The sequence below is a fragment of the Zonotrichia leucophrys genome, chromosome 2 (assembly GCF_028769735.1).
Source record: "Zonotrichia leucophrys gambelii isolate GWCS_2022_RI chromosome 2, RI_Zleu_2.0, whole genome shotgun sequence".
In the NCBI taxonomy this organism is placed as follows: Eukaryota; Metazoa; Chordata; class Aves; order Passeriformes; family Passerellidae; genus Zonotrichia; species Zonotrichia leucophrys.
This window is the reverse complement of record NC_088171.1, coordinates 131234012-131250480: the sequence shown is the minus strand read 5'-3', so window position 1 is coordinate 131250480 and position 16469 is coordinate 131234012. Positions and strand designations below refer to the sequence as shown.

Here is a 16469-nt window from a genome sequence, read left to right as displayed (position 1 = left end):
TTCTTCCTGATAAAACCCTCTTCTTCATTCTACAGTTCCCTTAAAATATTTAGTATTTTCTTCATATAATAATTATTATATTAGTATATATTTATATGTGTGAACAGAGCAAATGTGTTTCTAGGTGTTAGAATATTTCAGATTTTCATTACATGCTAATAATTTTTGAGGGGGGAAAAAAAAAGTGATGATAATAATCTTTCATTTGCTTCAGCCTGACACAAAACCTTAATTGGATGAGGTCATTAGAAACAAAGAATTTGAGTCTGTTTTTCTAAAAATCTAGTTGAAGTTTGTGGAGCATTGCAGGAAAGCTGAATGAATTCCTGGAGAGTTTTTGGAAAAAAATATGTTTTTAAGAGTGGTATGCTAGAAGTTGAGGAGGAAAATGTTTTCTGAGCTGATTTTAGAGGATGTTGAACTTAAAAAAGGATTTAATGCCAGGTCCCTAATCTTACTTAGCTTTGAAGCATATATTTGCATTTCCCCTCCACTCCCCACGACCTTCTTTCCTTTGACCTGTCCCAACAACTGCCTTATCTCCAGACATACCTACCTACCTACCTACCTACCTACCTACCTTTGTATCATATGACCCATGCAAAAAAATTCTAGGCTCTGTGAAAGAAGCTACCTTGCAAATGGGCACCAGACAGTGCTTGTGGGCTGTGTCTGAAAGAAACAGGGGCATGTTACTTTTAATCTGGAGAGATGCTCAAGTCTGAAGGACAATGGGAATAGCCAGACTAAGGTAAGAAAAGCTTGGGGCTACTGATTGCATGTGTCTAGGGTCAGCATAGAACACAGTACACCTGATGAAGTAGCTCTGGGCTAAATTAGCTTTGTGGGCAGAGCTGAAGTAGAAACAGAGAAATCTGGGATGTTGCAGGAGATGAGGTGTGAGAGTGGCTGGTGTGTGAGGCAGGGCTGCAATCAGCACGTGGGAGTCAGGCACTGTGGCTGTGGTGTGTTGTTGCCCCTGCTCTACCATGTGAGCTGTCTTGATTTCCTGTCCTGATATCCTGATGCCTGGTTCTGATGAATGGGGAGGTTACATCCTGTCTCCTCTTTGCTCTCATGGCTACAGAGGCCAGGACATGTTTCAGATACATCTCCTCCAGTTTCAGAATTTCCACTGTTGTCAGAACAATTAGATGTGTTGTTGACTTTTTGTGTTGATACTTCTTTTCTAGATTTGTCTTGTCTAGGCTTAGAATTACTGTATTTTAGTTGTTTTCAGCAAAAATTGCCTTGCCTATCAGTTTATTTATTTGACAGTGGTAACTTCAGTGCATGTGGGTCAATAGCATCACTGTTCCATACTGTGATTTGTAGAAGAAATCATAATTTTTACTTTAGTGTGAAGTAAATGAAGTTTAGGAGGTCCATAGGAATGAGTTGTTTGCTTGCTGCTATTGAAAAGAATTTATTGTCAAATTAATGATGACTGCATTTGGCTTTGTAACTGGATCTCCAAGGTACTGATTTTATTACCTGAATGACAAAAATGAGACTGGGGGAAAAAAAGAAGAGAGTAAGGCCATAGTTAAGTAATGAGGAAATTGGTATCTAATAGGATTAAACAGTATGCAAGTAATATTTCTTTCTGGGTTTACTAAATATAAATCCTTTTAATATAATAATAGATTATAACTAACTTGATTGAATTTCTTTGTGCTTGTGGATGGAGTGTTTCTGGGATAAGTAAAAATGTATTCTGTATGAAATTTCATTGATGTTTTAATGAAGATCCACCAGTTTCTAAAAGTCTGATCATAGGGTTTTTCTTTTTCCTTTTTTTCTTTCTCTTCACTGAAACCTGTTACTAACACATACAGATGCACATCTCTAGATACTGAAATGACTTAAGTACTGTCTGCAGTTCATCTTGGGGAGAAGTTATCTTGTGAGGAATCCCCTTTGAACTAATCTACTCCTTCACTGCTGGGAGGTGAACAGCTGTGAGGAGGTGACTCTCCAGACAGAATTGTTGATGCCAGGAATCAGACTTCTTCTATACAGCAGTATTACACACAGCTGATTTATGGGTGCTTTTATATATATGTGTGTGTGCATGTGTATATAAAAAAAAAAAATATATAAATATATATATATATAAAAATTTATATATATACACAATCAGTCTTGTGTTCATCCTGCCTGTGACAGATTTTAGATTGCTAATGCATACCGTACTATTATTTCAACTAGCAATATGTTCCTCAAAAGTTGTGACATATTCAAGTTTTGAAATAGAAACACACATTTCAGTGTACAGAGGACTTTGTAAAATAAAATTTTGTTGATAAGTGAAAATTGCCTGCTTGTTCCCACCATTAATATCCTTCCTATACCTTAATTCTCAGAAAGAATAGCATACAATTTTCTGTTTAATATGAGAAATGAGAGGGAAGCCATAGTACTACCTAGATTTATTGTTCACTCACCCAACCCAACAATATGTTTCATGTGATGAGATCAAATGAATAGTCTTCAGCTTTACTCACTTAGCCAAGTTGGTCATGTTTGAAATTCTGCTTTCTATGATTCATGCCCTTTACTTTGCTAATTCCCCAAATGCTCTGTATTCATCTCTTGGACTGTGTGTTTAATAATCTTTATATCTTGCTTAAGTAAGCAGGAAATCTGTCTCCCTCCTTACATGGGGTTTCTGAAAAATTCTGTTCGATAACACACAGCCAATAATGTAATGATATGTGTAAGAGACAGTACCATGGGAAGCAGAGCCATGAGGCACTGAATTGGTAGGAGATGTTAGGGTAGATTTCTAGTTTGCTTAAAGGCTCAGTAAGGTGAAACATTTCCAGTTTCTAAAGGAAATAACTCATTCTCCTTAAACAGGTAAACTGTTGGGATTTTTGTTTTATTTCTCCTTTTGCACAAAAGGTTTAAGGGTGATTTGTGTATGTATGTCCACATATTTGTTTAAGATAAACATTGCTCTTGTAACTTCAGTCAAAGAATCTGAGATGGTATAAAATGGCACTAAAATGCAAATGAGTAATTGAATCAGTCAGAAGCTACACAAGAGTGAAGTTTTACATTGTTATGGGAAGTAGTGTAATTCATGTTCTATGTATACCATGCTGGTATACATGGTAAAACTTGCAGAGAGAACATTTGTTTTCTTCATTTTATCAAAGGACGGCTTTATTTAGCTTCTTTGGGGATATTTGAGGGTAGAGATACTGAGCTAGGATTTGCAACTCTGTGTTCTTTCCCTTAGCACAAATTTCCAGTAATTCTCACTGTACAAACTCCTGATGCCTGTCATCTAGGAAGGGCCATAAATTCATTTCACCATCATATTTCTTAGGAATTATAATTAGGAATTATATAATTCCTAATTCTTAGGAATTATTATTATTATGATTCCTATTTCTTAGGAATCATACTTACTAGCTGTGTTTAGCTTTCCTAAAAAGCTTTGCAGAGCTGGTGTTTGTTCATGTATGCAGTAATGCCCTGAAGAGTTACACTCCTTGTTTCCCTTGACAGTCACCAAGACGTGTCCTTCCAGTGCCTGATGCACGATCCAAGTGGAGCACTGGGGAGAGATAAAATGAAATAGAGATTGCAGTATCAACCACAACTTCTCTCGTGGAAAATGAAATTTTGCAGATATCTGGCTTTATTTCCAGTTGCATGGTTTCCTACCCAAAATTATCCTGTTGCTGGGAGATTCCTTAGCTAGGTGGCTGAACCTGCCATTAATTACGAGCAGTTGGAGTCTGCTAGTATGCTCACCTGCCTGCCAACAGCAGCTAGTAATATGTGAAGGTGATTCTTTGGTTTGCCTTTCTAAAACATTGACAGGTTAAGGTAAGAATCTGAATAGTTAAAATTTTGATCCCTCTCACACTAGGCTATTTTTGTAGCTGAAACTCACTTTTGTTGTAGCAGTAAATGTCTGTCCTACTCTTAGTGGTACATTCTAATGAAACCAAACTTCTGGAACGGTTTCTTTAAGGTTTTGAAGTGTAATTTCATCTTAAAGAAGCCGTGAGCCTGGACACACTGATGCTGGGAGAAATTACCTTCCTATTTTTCTAAGAGTTTTTCTTGTTTATAGTGGCTTTAAATACAAGTCTTTGAAATCCTCTAAATAATTCTTATTTCACATACAAAAAATCAACAACCAACCAACTGGAAAAAAAAGGAGAATAATTTTGTTCTTAAAAGCATGATAATTTCACTTCATTCTGACAAATACTTGCTAGAAGATTTGTTATTAGTTTCAGCTTTCATTTATGTATTTTGTGACTATTGGGTGAAATGTACAACACAAAAATTTCAGACATCCATTACTTCTTCTATATTTAGAAGCAAAGTACCAGCCCGTGTTGTTAAGCAGTCTCTACTTATCTCTGTAACCAATCAACAAAATTGAATTTTCAGCATTGTGGTCATTTTAATGAATTACTTCTCAAATGCTGTGAAATATAGTTCCTCAATTAATGTCCTTAAAAGTTAAAAGGAATCTCTGGCTTATATGTAACATTCTTTGTTTTTTCAAGTAAGATAATACAGCAGTTTAAAACTATTCCAACTATTAAAAACAAAGATTGGGGTGGGATCTAACTTAATGTGTGTGAATTGTCCTGCACAGGAACCTGCCTGTGTTTTCTGTATCATGAACTGGGAAGTGTGGATTCCTAGAAAAACTCCCCAAAGGAGATCCAATAGAACTGTTATATTCTCCTGATTTAAATATGAAGATGATATTATTATTTTTTTTTATTAAGCACATTGCAAAATTTGTTGACACTGCAGAGCTTTAATTTAATTTAATTTATTAATTAAATAATTTTATAGGAGTTACAGTCTAAAAAGATGGGCTTCCAGCTGTCTTATGTTAAGCTAAGTTGTTAAGCAACATATCAAAACATTTCCATGAAAAGATTACTATCTTTTTTAAATTGTTCCCATAGGTAGCTTTTGCAAATGTTTTGGTACTACAAATGATTACAGTAAGACATTAAAGCTGTTGCAGAGAGCAAAATTCTCCCCATGTATCCTTCTTGCCCTTCAGGTTGTGTTTTAATTCCAGCCTGATAGCATGGTTCACAGGGTTCTAGCTCATCTGTTTGGTACTGATCCCTGATGTAGCATTTCACATCATCTTCCTTCCTCAGGAATAAAACCTAACGCTGATTTCCTGAGTGCTGCACAGTCCATGCTTTTCTGTCTGCTAGAAGTGGCCATAGGAGAGCTATAGGAAAGCATTGCTAAAACCACTGTAATACTTTCTTTCAGGAATTACAGCAGAAGTCATGGTTGTAGCCTCATTTGATGAACTGCGCAAACGAGCTCAGGAGGCCAAGGGGAAGATTGTCGTCTACAACCAACCTTTCATCAGTTATGGTGAGACTGTGCAATACAGGTTACAGGGAGCAGTGGAAGCTGCTAAAGTTGGAGCAGTGGCATCCCTCATCAGGTCTATTGCTTCTTTTTCTATTCACAGGTAAGCATTTTTCTCTTTTCTTCCTGCAACTCACATTTCAATGTTAGCTGACATGTCATTTCTGGGCAGGAATTTTTGTTCTCTGTGACTTAAACCATGCCAGTTATGAGTGGGTGTTTGGTTTTGAAACTATTGGCTTCACAATAGTTCTTTTCCCCTGTGCTTTGTCATTCTTTCAGAATGTTTTCTTTTTTTTTTTGCTCTAGATCCAAGTTTTGTATAATATTTGTTTTAAAGAACTTTCTGCATTCTCAAGGCTGCCATAAATATTCTGAGAAGAACCAAAACCAAATGTCTTTGGTGACAACAGCCTGTCAGTGATATATGAACTGGTCTTTCTGTGTTTTTGACTACAATGTACGTGTACAGTTTTCAATGTATTGTTAATTTTCCTAGCATAAGGCTGACTTGTACTAGATAAAGGAGTAGTCTGCTTTGAACATAATTATTTAGAACTCTTTAGCAGCAAGGTTTGTAATTCTCACACTGCTTTTTAAGTAAGGTATGTGGAAATAATGAATTTTTCAAAAATGTAAATAGTTTTCAATTTCTTAGTACATTATTTGTTTAACACTGTAGTGTTATGTTACTGAAATTATATATTTTCGTTTTCTGGCTGGTAACAGAATTCCTTTTTTATCTGGGAGTTTTTTCCAAGTCTGAAAGCTTACACTTAAAATGCTTATCTATTGTGAAAAAGACTAGTTGAGGAGTAGAGAGGAAATGGAGAAGGGTTCAGCCATATAGTGGAATGCTGACAGATGCACACTGTCCTTTAACCCAGTATTTCTAAAATCTTACACTGTTATTGGTGACCTTAATGCCTGCAGTGATCTTTGTGTAGGAGCCTGCTGGCTGTGATGGGAGCTCTGGTCAGGCAGGCCCAGGCAGCAGAGCTGGACTGAGGACTGGATCAGGACAGGTCCATCCACCTGCCCACATCCTGAGCTGCAGCCTTAGCAGGACTGGCAGTGCATCACTGATGCCACACACAAAGCTTGAGTGCTTGAACTGTAGAGCTCTGTTAATAAAATCATTTACATAAGAAAATATGTAAGATACACAGTTTATACAAGAGGTGCTCTATTTTGTAACATTCTTTCTTTGGCTAGTACATGTTTAGAGCAATGCAGATCCTTTATTCCTCCCCCTAGTTGCCTGCCCAGTAACTCTTTACCCAGAGAGGAGTCATTGGCAGTAGTTAACCTGTCCCTGAATGTTGTGGTGTGTTGCAATGTCCTGTTTTAAACTTCCGAGTCCCTTCCCAGGTGTGCTTATGCCTCTCTCCCTGCCCCCTCGCCCCCTTGCTGAGTGTGCCCTGTCAATCAGGCTAACATGCCAGCAAGGCGTCGTGTGATTCGTCGATTTCAAAGGATGCTCCTCAGGCCTGGGGGTCATTGGCCTGTCTAAGTGTCATCCTCCCTTGAGACCCTGCCCCCTTCACCTGGTTGGTAACTCACCTGTCTCCTCCCCTTCCCCTGTCCCCGAGCTTATAAGGTTAATGAGACCATGCGGCCGGCATTCTGTTAGCAGCAGTGCCCAGTGCAGACATCTCTGTACTCATGGAATAAACATCTGGCAACCTTCTAGCAGAATCCACTCCTTCCTTCTCTTCACCATCGCCAGAAGCTCTCTCCTGAGGAGAACGGAGTCCTGTCTTGTGCCCCGCTGCACTCTGCCGCCAGCCAAAGTATCTCTGGGGTAAAACACCGCAGTGCTGCCTCTGGCCCAGCAGCGAAGGTCAGAACTGGCCTAGGCACCATCTAACTGGTTATATTGGGATACATATTCCAATACCTGAATATGTGCCACAACATAATCTGGACTTGTGTTCTGTTTAGGCAACACCATGGCTTCTTTTTGATCTCTGCTCCTAGATTTTCTTTCTAAAGAAGTCTGGGCTGATTTGTGAAAAGCATGATATAGCTTTGGATCTTTTTTGAGGCTGGGACTGAGAGGTGACTTGTGGGGGCATTTGGAGGCATGCATGAATCCACTTCTTCAGAGAGAGCATGAGTGGTCACAAGTCAGCAATATGAGAAGTGTACAAGCTTCTCCATTTGTAATGCTTCAGAGAGTCAGAAAAGTCAGTAAAGCCAACTAAGTGTATTGGAACACATGCAGAGAACAGCTCTGCAGCCCCTGTAGCTGCTTGGTAGCATTTTTATATGCTTGTCTTGGTTTCAGCTGGGATAGAGTTCATTTTCTTCTTAGCAGCTGATACAGTGCTCTGGTTTGATTCAGCATGAGAATAGCATTGATAACACACTGATGTTTTGGTTGTTGCTAAGCAGTGCTTACCCTAAGTCAAGGATTTCCAGTGTCTCATGCTCTGTGAATGAGGAGCTGCACAAGAAGCTGGGAGAGAGCACAGCCAGGACAACTGACCTACACTGACCAAAGGGATATTCCATACCACAGGATGTTGTGTTCAGTATGAAAACTGGGTGGGGGAGGAGGGGAGCTTGGCTGGAAGGGGCCAACCCCTTCTTTGGAGCAGGCTGGGCATCAGTCAGAGGGTGGTGATCAATTGGATTGTGCATCACTTGTTCTTCTTGGATTTACTTATATGATGTTGTTAGGGGTTTTTTTGGTCATTAAAATGATATTTTTTATTATAATATTTTACTCTGACTATTTCCAAACTGTTTAACTGTTCTCAACAGTCCTCAACCCATGAGTTTTTGTATTTCTTTTTCTGAGTCTTCTTCCCATTACACGCAGGGAAATAATGAGCAAGCAGCTGCATGGTACTTAGTTGCCAGATGGAGTTGAACCATGAGAGTGCTCCACGTTCCCCTAAAGAAGTCAAAGTTACCTTTTAAAAATGCTTTCTGAAATGTGAAGAACTTGAATTCAGATACTATCCAACCTATTACTAATGTATTTCTTGGTGTCCAGCAAATGTGATGTTTATAATATATTTTCTAATACTTGGAATTTTCTAATAAAGCTCATAATAATGAACAGATAGTGGAATGCGTTTCAGAAACAGTTTTACCAAAAAACTATGGTTTTGAAATAACCCTAGCTGGTATCATCAAAGAATATTGCAATGTGTTGTTTTTTTGAAAACCAGATGATGATCTGTGTCCTGGCTGAGTTATGGTGCAATGCAGAACTGTTCAATTGAAAGTTACTGTATCTTCTGTTTGCTGCAGTATTTATGGAGGTGCGTTTAGTATGGAATGAAAAGATTAGAGGTGAGGAACAGAGGTGGAGGCTGAAGGAACTGGCATTACAGCTATTTGAAAATTGAATTGAAGTAGATCCCAAATGTATATTTATTTAGAAGTATTGAATCCTTAATTGATACTGGGAGCAGAGGTGACATTCCCAAAACTAATTTCAAATGTAGATGCTGCCATGAAGCATTTTGTTATAGTGCACTTTCTGTACTCTCTTCATTTACCTTCACTTAGGGTTTGTTTGTTTGTTTGTTTGTTTTAATATGGAATGGACTTGTTAATGTATTTTTTCCTATAATACAGAAAGTACTCAGGCCCAGTCCCTCCCTTCAGTTACTCAGTAATAACTAGATCTGTTTCTCTCATTTTTAACAAGTAGGTATTGCTGTAGGCAGGATGGATTTTCTTATCTCTGTGCATTCTCCTGTGTTTTCTTCTAATCATCAGTGAAGTGTCTCCTTGTCTGTCCTAGCAGTGTGCTGTGCTGGATGGACTGTGTGCTGGATGTGGTGCTTCTTATCTGTCAGTGTCTGGGGCACTCTTTGTTCGAGTCACTTGCCTTTTTAATTGACTGGTGGAAAATACTGCCTTGCTGCAGGGAGTAGTGTGTTAGAAGGGTGAGAGATGAAAGATAAAAAGATAATAAAAGGTTTCTAAATATTGTGAAAGTAAGTCGTGCATTCTTGCAATTTGTATGCTGCTGCATTGTTAACCACAGCCTTTACTTTTTGGCCTGTGTTTACATGTTCACTGATAATAAAAATAAATGATAATGGGATTGTGGAGTTTTCCAAAATATCCTGGAAACATCTTAGAAGAAAGCATCATTCTCACACTTCTACTATCCCAGTTTCAGGTAAATGAAAGGTGTAATTTCACAATTTTTCCGAAACTATATCGAGTTTGGTAGATGGGGGTTTTTGTTTCATTTCTTTGCTTGATTGTTTGCTTGGTTTTCAAATTTTTCAACCCCTTTTCAACTTATTGTTATTATTGCTTATTGTTATTTAGTTACTCAATTTGCTGGAGCAATGTAAGCCAACTTTGTGGTGTGATTTCTAGGTGAACTTGCAATATGAGTAATATTTATGGGTCAAAACTAGGTACTGCCATTAACATCCTAGGCTTATTAGGGCTCATTATTAAAGCTTACTTACAAAGTGGAATTGGTGAAATCCCAACATGAATTAAATCACTGTTCTTTTACTGGTAACTTGATGGCTGTTCCTTGTCCCAGAAATGGCAAGTGGCTGCCAGTTTGTCAGGGCAAAAAGTGTGAAGGGAATCTTCGACGTGGGGACAGTTTATTTTTCTTTGAGATGTGGTAGTATAACTGTGGAACAATGAGACACCTGAGGACTCAAGCATCCTAGTTCTTAATAAGGGCAGGAAGGGATGAGTGTCATTATACTCAGGAAAACTTATTGATGTGTTTGTACAAGGATTCATGACACTCACCAGTGACAAGTATTTGCTGTTGAGTTTCAAGGAGTTGATTCATTCATTTTGAACAGCATTGCTAAGCGAATAGGAAATAAAATTAGCAAGCATGTCTTCCTTGACCTATGAAGAGGTGGCAGTGGTTACATGGTATTGCAAAGTTACCATGTGCCACAGTGTGTCTCGTGGCACTGTGTGCCTCTTGTGTTAAATGATTCTCTTGAGTTTTTTATTTCTCTTCTCTTTATTGGTATGTAGGAGGGGGTGTTTTTTTATGTAGGAGAAGGTAACTGTAATTAATAGGTAATTGGTGTAAGGTACACTCTCCACTAGACCAAGCTGCCCAAAGCCACATCCCGCCTGGCCTTGAACGCTGCCAGGCATGGGGCATCCACAACTTCTCTGGGCAACCTCTTTCAGTGCCTCAGCACCATCACAGTGAAGGATTTGTTCCTAACGTCTAAACCTATTCTTTTGAAGGTTTTGCAGAAAAGCCATGCTGTGAAATGCCAGTGTCCATAAAGGAGACAGAGGAATCCTGCAACTTTATTCTAATAAAGGGAGAGAGTCAATTAGGCCATTCCCCCATGGGGTCTCTCTGGAAGTTTTAGAGGATGCAGCCTCCTTTTATCCTAAACTCCCGACCACATCTTGCCCTCTTCCTTTCCATGCTGATGAAGGTACAGCCTTCCCAAACAACTGCCTACCACACATTCCCCCCAAAAGATGTATTGTCATTTTCCCCTAAAGTTTGGAAGGATGTCTGGATTTTGCGGATCCATCAGAAGTTCAAACTGTTTGGGCTCTGCAGTAGATTTGTGTGGACTCATTTCTCCTATTACCCTACAGTTGTCTGGGTTCTGTAACAAACTTGGTGGGTTGATTTTTGTAGATGTATTAAGACCCATTTCGAAGACATTAACACCCATTTGCCCTAAATATTGCCACAGCCATTCTAGTTGGTTCTTTCAGACCTAGTCGTTCCTGTAGTAATTTAGCAGTATCTATAATATTTGACCTTTTGTAGAAATCTGGGTACTTACTCTTTTTTTTCTGCTTTAATAACTTCACTGTGCTTAGATTAATGATACATGCCCTTACTGTAGTGTAAAACAAACTGATGGGTGTTCTCAGTTCATAATGGATGTTTTTTTACAGTGAAAATACTCAGTTTATAAGGTATATTTGAAATTGAGCAGTAATCTGAATGACCAGTCCCATGCTACAACAGGCAGTGTTGCTGAAGAAATCATGATGACAAAATTATTTTCTGCTAACATAGGCTTGCTTTTTCACAGCAGTTGTTCTGTTCATTAAATAATCAGTGAAAGAAGATAGGGAAAGTGAAGTGTTTAACTGTAAGGCTCCTGAAATTGTATGACTGTAATAAGCTATCCATAAGTCTAGCTGTACATTTTGTAAGTAAAAAGGTGTCCTTTAGCTATTGGTCCAGTATTTATTCTGCAGTGAATGTACTCTTATGAATCTAAAACTTTCAGTAAATCCTTCTGTTCTTCAAGAACCACAGATTAGATAATGTCATAACACTGTATCTTGTAATGATAACTCCTTTAAGGGCTCAAAAAAGAAGGAAAATTGAGTGCTTTTCTGAGAACTCAAAAAGGAAGTTCCCAAGAATCCTCAGGATAAATGCCAAGAGCCCTATTATTATGGTTTTTTAGATGCTGCCAAGCGATCTCTCCAAAATGCAAGAAATTCAACAGGGAACATATTACAAGGCCAGAATAGACCAAGTAGTACTTTGACACAATCTAGGGATTCTTAACACAGACACATATTTGGTCAAGTTCTCTTCTTTTTGGACTAAATTATCAGCATCTTATGCTTACCTGAAGTGTTTTCCTTCACTTTTTCTTTCTTTCTTCAGTCTACAGGTGGCCAGAACACACCACCAGCTTGTGAAGCTCCAGTAACTCTAATCAAAAACTTTGTCTGCATGAAAGCTGAAGTCATTAATGGCATGGTGCAACTCAAGATTTATGACTGAGGTTGCATTGATGATCCATGTCATTACATATGGCACAAGGCTAGTACATCATCTCATGGGATATATGTGAATTTGAAAACCATTTCTCTTCCATTGCATTTCCATTATCTTAATTTCCCCTTTCTGTAATCTCATTTCATTTATTTTCTCCTATCATGAATAGACATAGATACCTTTTTGTATATAAATTGTTTTCCATTGTATTCCTTATGGCTTGTTAGGAGGTCATGCCCTTCTCAATCTTGCTGACCATGTGTGTACATTAATGGCATTTTTTAGCTCTCAGGTGCTTTGACAGAGACTTTTTACCACATCACGTCTTCCAGTTCTTAGTCTGCTGCGTTGGTTCCAGAGATGCGAATTGCTTGCTGAGGAGATCATCTTCCTTCCCCTAAAACTCCATGTGCAAGAAAAGTAAGGGCTTATTCACATCAGTAGTGACAGATTCAGCTTCCTCCTCTTGCCCTGCCATGTTTTCTGAATTCTGGGATGATACAGTAGTTTTACTAGTATTTATTTTGCTTTTTGGCTGGCTTTTGTTTGGTGGGTTGGTTTAGTTGTTTGGTTTTGGTCTTGTTTTAATGCATCTGGCCCTTAAAATGAATGTTCTGTCTTTGAAAGTGTATCTTCCTGTTGTGTCCTGTGACCTGAAGGCTCCTTTCCCTCCTGTTCTGCCCTTCCTTCCACTATGAATAGCAGTATACCCAATGTTTTGCTGCCATCTGAGGAATCTTTCTTGCAACCCGTTCTGCTGTCCATAGAGGGGAAGCAGTGGCATGCTGAGTAGGGAGCATCTTCCCATTCTCCAAGCTTTGCACAGGCTTGGGGAATGCACAAAGCCTGCACAAAGGGCAGCAGGAAGCAGTGTGGTGATTGTAGAGATGCAACAGTAGTGTAGCATGACTGAAGAAATCAGGAAGTGCCACTGATTATTTGTGATCACTTTTCACTTGCTGCAAGCAATTTCACTTACAGCAAACTTTTTGCTTATTGCAAGCAATGTCATGTGGCAATGGGATATAGCTGTATTGTCTCCTGTTCTACTAAGGGAGCAGGAAGGAAGGATAAAACCCTTATTTGGGGTGTAACAAGGGATCTAATAAGGGGGTCTAATAAGAGCAGCCCATGTTTTATAAGTGTCTGGGAATCTCGTGGAAAGATTCTAGTTATGTTTTATAGCTCTGTGCATGTTGTCTTGCTGCCCTTAGAGATATGAATTTGTGGTGTGCTGTGGGATTTGCTCTGCATTCCCTCTAGGATGCCTGTAAATTTTGTTGACTGACAATTTGTTAATTTTTACTTTGCTTCCTATGTTCCCTTCAGACCAACATGCCAGACTGCATTCTGTAGTGCAGCCTTTGTGCTCCCTTTTGGGCAAAGCCTAGCTGCCAAAAAGAGACTTAGAAGAAGTCGTTAGAAGAAACAGAGCCTATGTTTTAGGAGATTATTGTGTTATGCAATGGGCTCTTGCTAATTGCACATCAATTAGGAATCTAATTTCAGGTAACTTCATAATAGTGAGAAATCTGTAGATGTTTATTCAGTCCCAATCTCTCTTTGGCTTTTACCAAACTTTTTTCCTCTTTTTTGCTTTGAACTGCATTACTGGGTTTTGGTTGTTTTGTGTTTCCAGTAGATGGGGCCTGATGTGCCATCTGCAATCTCTGTGTAATTTCATACCCCTGCCATATTTGTTTTCTTACAAAGTCACTGAAATGGTGATGAGACTGATGAGAGCTTTCTCTGCCTCCTCGTAATTTTGACTCCTCCTGTTCAGGAATTGTAAAGAGTTTAATCCATTTAGTCATACAAGCAGTATCCTGTAACTTGGTAGAGGTAAGGGCTAGTAAAATCTCTTTTGATAGACTCTCTTCTCTAGAAAGATGCTCTGAGGATAACAGCTCTATTGAAATTCTGGCTGCCTCACCAATAACTTTCCAAGGCAAACCTTTAGCAATGTAGTATTCCATTGGTTTTTTTCCTTGTCTTCTAGACTTTCCTAACATTAATGAGTCATACATTAATTGGGGGCTGGATGGCCACCCATATCCCAGTTAACTCTGATCTTGTTTGAGTACCGTGAGCACCCACTGATTAGGTTTGGTAGTATTCTGAAGTTATAAAGTTTTATTCCACCTTTGCATTACTGGTTCAGGTATATAAAGGTGTTCAGTGTATAAAACTTCCAAGTTTTGGCTTTCAGGTACTGGGCTATAAGGAGTTACAGCTGTGCTTGTTGTGGGTTGAGCACCAGGATTTTCAGCAATTTTCCATGATTTCCTGTTTCTCCCTAATCAGCTCCATCTTTCTTCAGTGCTGCCAGCCTCTTCTGAGTCTGTATGAGTTGTGGTACCTATGAAAACCTGTTAGTAAGTTCAGAACCCTCTGACATGATTATAATGTCTTGACCTGTCAACTTCAGGTTTGTTTTAAAGTCCTCACAATATTCGGTTTTCTTGATTACACCAACAAGTGTCTCACTAGTCTGTGGTGACCATATTTATGGCGGATTGAGGGAAAACCTGACAACAGAAAGGCAGATAATGATCACAGAGAGGTATCCAGCTAATACAGTGCCAGTGAATGTGTTCCTTAATCTGTGTATTTCTTTTCAGCTGCTGATAAGATCTGAGAAGTATGTGGACTGTTATTTTGTTTCCCTGTAATTCTCCGTGTTTCTTCTGCAAAAGTGCAGTAACTGTGGACTTTATCTGGGGTGTTCGTATCCAGAGCACATGAGCGTTTGGCCCTGGCCTGGATGACTGGAAAAGATTAAATAGTCCCAGAATGTTTGTGCCAGAATGTTACAGAATTTGGGTGTTTGGGGTGTCCTGGCCTAATATTCTCTTTTTTTCATTAAAAAAAAAAAAAAAAAAAACGGAAAAGAAAGAGTAAAGCCTCTGTTTCCTCATGTATTCTAGGATTACTTCCAAGGTACACAGCACCTCACTTTTTAAATTTTAGTCCAGACAATGCTGAAACAGCTTGTATAGAGGTCTATTATATAGATTCACTTGCCTATCCTATTTTATTTTTTCATGTCGTTTTCCATTATTTTCATGGGTTTACAGTTTCTATTTCCCACTGAGTATTGTTTCTACTTCCTATATTACTCAAGATACATTTTCTGAATCTGTTTGGCATTATTCTTAGTTTAATTATGTTACTAAAATATATCTACATATTGCAAAACCATTTCAGATTATATATATTGAAGTTTTATTTAGGAAACATGTTGTATCTGCTCTAAAGCTCCTGAAGTACTCCTCTGCTCTTTTTGAGGTTTACTGCTGATTTCCAAAAGTGAGCAGAGGTTTTTTGCAGGGACTTTGGCTGTATTTATATGCATGTATACAACATAAAATTTCATTTTGATATATAGCTTTTTACTTATGTAAAACAAACAAGTAATCAAATACAGGTGCCGATTTTAAAATATATTTGATTGCTAGTCAACTGTTAACACAGTTAATCTCTCTGGTCAACACCCCAGGCATACAGAGGATTTGGAAAAGCTAATTCCTCATTTGTTTTGCTTTATTTGCTTAAACATGTGATCAAATGTGTATGGTTTATTCCAACATACCGTGATTTCTCTTTACATGAATGCTTACACTGTTTTCCAGAGGGAAGGTGGCCTTTTCTTTCTGCTGTTTCTTCCATTTCCCACAGTCTTACTTGTGGCTTGTCCATGTGGTAGGGTATTTCTATGTTCTTTTATTAGATACTGTCTTCTTATAGGATGGTCTCACCCTGCTGCTATCTTTACTACTGTGTATGTCAGACATTTAAGTATGATTAGCTAGACCTATTTGTGTGATGAAAACCCTTGTTTATGGCACACAAATTTTGACTTATGTTTTTAGGAGGTCAGAGCCAATTGTTCCACATCTGTCCTTTAGAATTGTTTCCTAGATGTAGGCTGGTGTTGATGCCCAACAGTAATAGTGGGTTCTTCCCTGTAGAAGCAATGTCTTGTGCCTCAGAAGTGTAACCATTTCAATTACTTTAATCCTTTTCTCCTGGTTTGTTTTCCTCCTCAAATCCAATCAGTCACCCACGTTTCTCTTGTTGTGTCCATCTTGTTGCATCAAATACTAATGCTTTTGTATTGCCTCCAGGGTACAGCTAAATGGTGAAAATCCTTCTCCATCTGGTTTATTAAATGAGAGGTGCCAGCTCCTGTCTCTGCTCTGCCAGTGATGCCAGCTTTGATTACTTGCCTGTTGTCCACTCCTTCAGGCATTTTATGCTTTCTTTCTTTTTGTTTCTATATTTAGGATGATGGAACAAACCTAAAGCTGTAACTTTATTATCTTCCAGCTTTGCTTTTAAAATCTGACTTTTG

At 38.5% G+C, this 16469-nt stretch overlaps 1 protein-coding gene across 2 annotated transcripts in view; it reads left to right on the top strand.

Moving 5' to 3' along the window:
* Window positions 1-16469, top strand: part of CPQ (carboxypeptidase Q) — a 147174-nt gene that overhangs the window by 25014 nt on the left and 105691 nt on the right. For both annotated transcript variants that reach the window (XM_064706455.1, XM_064706454.1), the window contains exon 3: window positions 5278-5485. In XM_064706455.1, the coding sequence (XP_064562525.1) occupies window positions 5278-5485 (208 nt within the window). The remainder of the gene's footprint in view (window positions 1-5277; window positions 5486-16469) is intronic.